The sequence below is a fragment of the Labeo rohita genome, chromosome 23 (assembly GCF_022985175.1).
Source record: "Labeo rohita strain BAU-BD-2019 chromosome 23, IGBB_LRoh.1.0, whole genome shotgun sequence".
Lineage (NCBI taxonomy): Eukaryota > Metazoa > Chordata > Actinopteri > Cypriniformes > Cyprinidae > Labeo > Labeo rohita.
Window position 1 is genome coordinate 12,930,407 of NC_066891.1, and position 4,679 is coordinate 12,935,085.

General features: G+C 36.9%; 1 protein-coding gene across 1 annotated transcript; it reads right to left on the minus strand.

Annotated features, from left to right (window-relative positions):
• Positions 1-2,346: 2,346 nt before the first annotated feature.
• Positions 2,347-4,300, minus strand: birc5b (baculoviral IAP repeat containing 5b). Its single transcript, XM_051096849.1, has 4 exons — positions 4,111-4,300; positions 3,836-3,945; positions 3,342-3,459; positions 2,347-2,515 (listed from the first exon to the last, which is right to left on the minus strand). Exons 1-4 carry the CDS (start codon positions 4,234-4,236, stop codon positions 2,435-2,437), a joined length of 435 nt encoding a protein of 144 aa, XP_050952806.1. The 5' UTR covers positions 4,237-4,300; the 3' UTR covers positions 2,347-2,434.
• Between the last annotated feature and the right edge of the window lie 379 nt (positions 4,301-4,679).

Consider the following 4,679-nt stretch of genomic DNA (forward strand, 5'->3'; position numbering starts at 1 on the left):
CCAGTCACATAATCCTTCAGAAATCATTCTAATATTCTAATTTGCTGCTCAAAAAACACTTATTATTATGTTGAAAACAGCTGAGTAGATTTTTTCAGGTTTCTTTGATGAACAGAAAGTTCAGAAGAACAGCATTTATCTTTTGTAACATTATAAATGTTTTTTTATCATCAATAATCAATAATATTTTGATCAATAATCATCCTTTCTAAATAAAAGCATTAATATACATAAATTCTATCATTTTTTCTATCATTCTATTATCTTTAATTGACTTTTGTGATACATTTTATTATTATTATTAATGTGTGTAAGAATGTGGGAAACCAAACAGGTTCTGGTCACCATTGACTTACAGTATTTTTTTTCCATACTAACTGTTTGGTTACCAATATTCCTCAGAATATCTGTTTTTTATGTTCACCAGAAACCAAAAATACAACTTGAGGATGAGTAAATCTGACGACAGAATTTTCATTTTTGGGTGAACCATCACTTTAACACAAAAGTTTTAATTATTAAGTTGATATTGTGTATTAATTATATTAATTTTAGAAGGAATTAGTTTCTAGATTTTATAATTAATGTATTAATGGATAATACTAAAACAATTATTACTACCACATTAATACGTATTCTGAATAAGTTTGGACACATGGCATCAGAGACATTACTTATATACATTACTTATATATTAAAATTTCATTTTTTAATAATTATCATTTGCATTTACCATTGTTTTTCGCTGTTGTCTATGGCTAAACAGTCTAATAAACAATCCTGCCACATACATTTGTATGCTTGGTACATATTGGTTTTTTTAAGTATTTTAATTTAAAAAAAAAGTGTTAAACAGTCAGTCTGCTCCAAACATTGGTAGAATAGGTCTTTGTTTGGTCTGTTTGGCCCCTGCATGAGCTAATCTACGCTCTTCCAGGTGAGTCCCTCAGCATTAATTTGGCTCAGTGTGTCATAAAGGCTGAATGGGGTGGGAGTTGAATTATGTGTGAAAGGAGGGGATGCTGAGCGGAGGTGAGGCAGGGGTGTGTGGCAGAGCCTCTTCTGGTGTAAGATGAGGAGAGCTGAGGGGGAGGACCCGCGCACAGCAACAGATGGGCCCCAATGGCGCTCTCAGGTTGTAAACTTTCTGTTGGGAACATCTGTCAGTTTGTCCATATGCCACATTTTGAGAGAAGCCCCAGTCAGTGTGGAGTGTGGACACCTGTCATTCCCTGTGATCGGATGGGAAGTGATGGACTGTGCACCAGTATTTCATATCTGTATGCTGTTCACATGACGTAAGCATGAAAATCACAGCCGAAAGGCAGAAAACTAATTGTTAATGCTAATTGAATTATCAACAGACTTAACATATGCAAAAACGCCTGTAGCGCCCACGACTGCACGAATATAGCTAGGAGCAGGGAGCTGCTGGACAATGCAACATTTACAAGTTATAAAAAAGAAACTTCCACATAATGATGCAACTACACGAAATCAAAACCGTGATTTCAGACCGTCGTTATTTTGAGAATTTAAGGGTCTCCTCTGAGCTCCTCCTCTAGATGAGTGTTACATCATTTTTTTTTTTTTTTTTTTTTTTTTTTTTTTTTTGGAAAATGTCTTATTTTTCTATTTGCTCTGTTGCGAGCGGATAAAGGAGAATTAAGCAGTTGATCGGGGCTCAGTGTCCAGAGTGTTGCATTAGACAGTAATCCAGGGCATAGGAAGGGGGAGATGGGATAGCATCTCTAATCCCTCGCCTACCCCATCCCAAACACACATACACACAAACTAAAGCCGTTTATACAGTTATCACTAAAGAACGCCTCACATTTTATTTCAAAGTATGGCACAGGATTCATCTAAGAACAACAACACCAAGACAAAATTTCCTAGCAGACCTTGTATTTTTTTTTTTCCTGTGTACTCTTCAAAACACCACCAATCCTCACTACCAGAGCCCACTGAGCCCTCCAGTGGTAGAATTGGTTGTTACCCACAGTTCTCCCCAACTCTACCACCATCTACGGTGACAGATGTTATGGGGCAACAGTTGGTATTGAGAGGGAGGGGCTTAGGGCCATCTGCCCAGGGTCAAGTTTGGATGGAAGGTGGTCTCACAAAAAGAAAAAAAGTGGCAAGTTGAGCTACATAGCTAGAATAGTGTTGAATACTTATGGATGTTCAACCACTAAAACCTGTGGTGATCATTTACAGATACTGTAGGTGGAGTCAAAGAAGGTACAGGGATGCTTCCCAATTCACATATGGCCCAAACAAACACCTTCAAAAGAATTCAAAGCTGTAGGCATCAGTGGCAAAAAAAATAAATAATCAATTACATTGATGAAACATAAATATATAATTTATTGGTGCAAGTTAAAAAACAAAGTATCATTAAAATAATTTAGCATCACTGGATATCTAGATATCAAATAAGTGCTCTCAGATTTTTGCTTGTGGTCTCCACCTCATCACGAAACAGGGCTATCTTCCTGTGACCCATCTTCCTCTGAGGGGAAAACCAGTCATTAATTAATACATACACATCTTTTATAAATAAAACATAACCTATCCACCTTATTCTTTAACATGGAAATAAGCCTATAGGTGAGGCTTCCAGTTCATTATCCGCTATCGAGTGTTTCCACAATGCGTTGTTGGCCATAGTGGCGGCACTGAATGTAAACAATGCCACTGAACCGAATGAAACTTGCATATTTTGCGGAATATTGCTGCTGAAATGTTAAATTATTGTCGTGTTTTGGGCTGTAGTAATTGAATGGACCAGGAAAAACATTCGGAGTACTATAGACTGACAAAAGTCTGTATATGATTTAGCAGTTTCCTCACGGTGGTTTAGACCGCATAAAATAGCAGAACAACATTTTCAGTAGTACACTAACCATGCAATTCACTAACCATGCTATTCATGCTGTTGTTTACATCCGAATATCACTGACATGGCCACGCATCTGGATAACTGACCAAATCGTGACAGTGATAAGTGCAAACCTTCAATAGGGAAATAACGAGAAGTATAACAATGTGCAGTAAATGGCAAAACTGTTTGCACTACAAACCAATTAAGATAATACATGAAAATAATATGGTAAGACACAGCAATTTGCAATATCAAGCAGCAGAATGAGCTGTTTTGTGCAGTTAAAAATAGCTGGATGCAGATGAGACCAGAAGTCACACCCATAAAATTTACAACAGGCCACACCCACTTTTACAGGAAGAAAAAGGTGGATAAGTAATGAACATGCAATATTATACTGGTAAAGAAGGTAAAACAATAATAAGAAGCACACCATGGACACATTCACACTTACAATGTAAATGCGAAGCCGCTCCTGTTCCAGCTGAAAAAACTCAATGGCTGTGAGCTCCTCAAACGTCTTTTTCATATGAAGAAAGGCACAATTGGGGGAACGCTTTTCATGTTCGGACCTTAATGAAAGAACAGTCAATAAAAGTTAAAATATTGAGAAAATTGCCTTTAAAGTTTTTCAAATTAAGTTCTTAGCAATGGATATTACTAATCAAAAACTACGTTTTGATATATTTATGTTAGGAAAATTTACAAAATATCTTTACATGATCTTTACTTAACTTTGGCATAAAAGAAAAATCAATAAATTTGATCCATACATTGTATAATTGGCTAGTGCTACAAATATACCCCTTCTACTTAAAAATGGTTTTGTGGTCCAGGGTCACAACTGTTACAATCTCAGGTTTATAACAGTGTAGAGAAGTAAACAATAAAAGGTGTGCTCGGAAAAACAATGCCCATAGATTATAATGGACTGCTGCAGAAGCTCACCAGGGGTTGTCTTCTGGCTCCCAGCCCTCCAGCTCTCTGAGACAGTAGAAACAGCAGGCTACGTCTGGCTCATTCTCACTAGGACAGTGCACAAAACCTGCCTTGGCCATCTGAAGAGAGGATTCAGAGGATCATCATTACTTCGTTTAATTAAAGCAGCAGTGGATTAGTAAGAGCGCCTATAGTGAAGTTAAAACAGTGCTGTCAATTTGACTTTCGGTTGTTATTAGCTTATTTCTTTCGTTCTCTTTTTCTGTTTTTCCCGACACACTCACCAGCTCTGGTGTGCACTGGCAATCTTCTCGAAAAGGCCACTCGGAAAAAGTCTGTAGTCGCTTTTCATAACTATACATCTGATTAAACGATAAAAGCCGGGAAGCAATGACTTCTGCGTTAGACATTTCTGAGGTAGGCCTACAACCAGACTGCAACTCACCTCCACACCATAAACCTGGTTACGTGCGGCTGTTTAATTGGTTGGGTGCTTTTGATTATTGATTGATAAATCGCTGACAGCTGTCAGGATAAACAAAAAAAGCAAAACATCGCTGTAAAACGAGATATTAAAACCAATTGTTACACATATAGATTATCAATGTTTGTTGCGTTGTATTATATGAATACACATTTCGCACAAAAATAACATTCACTGTCTGAGATTAGTTAAGTTTGTCACCCATTTGAATAAATAGCGTGATGTCTCCCTCTGCTGGACGAATATAAACACCCACGAATGGAAGGTTTCGTGTTTTAAAACCTTAATAATACTTAGGAATGTATAAAAGCATATACAAACTACTAACAAAATATTTGTGAATATCAAGAAAGTGAGTGTTGAAAACTG

What these genes read in the sequence shown, in the direction of transcription:
- birc5b (XM_051096849.1), bottom strand. Translation starts at nt 4,236, where the DNA reads ATGTCTAACGCAGAAGTCATTGCTTCCCGGCTTTTATCGTTTAATCAG. An exon ending in GCCAGTGCACACCAGAGCTG is followed by an intron (nt 3,946 to 4,110) that starts GTGAGTGTGTCG and finishes TCCTCTCTTCAG; the next exon opens with ATGGCCAAGGCAGGTTTTGT. An exon ending in GAGCCAGAAGACAACCCCTG is followed by an intron (nt 3,460 to 3,835) that starts GTGAGCTTCTGC and finishes TCTTTCATTAAG; the next exon opens with GTCCGAACATGAAAAGCGTT.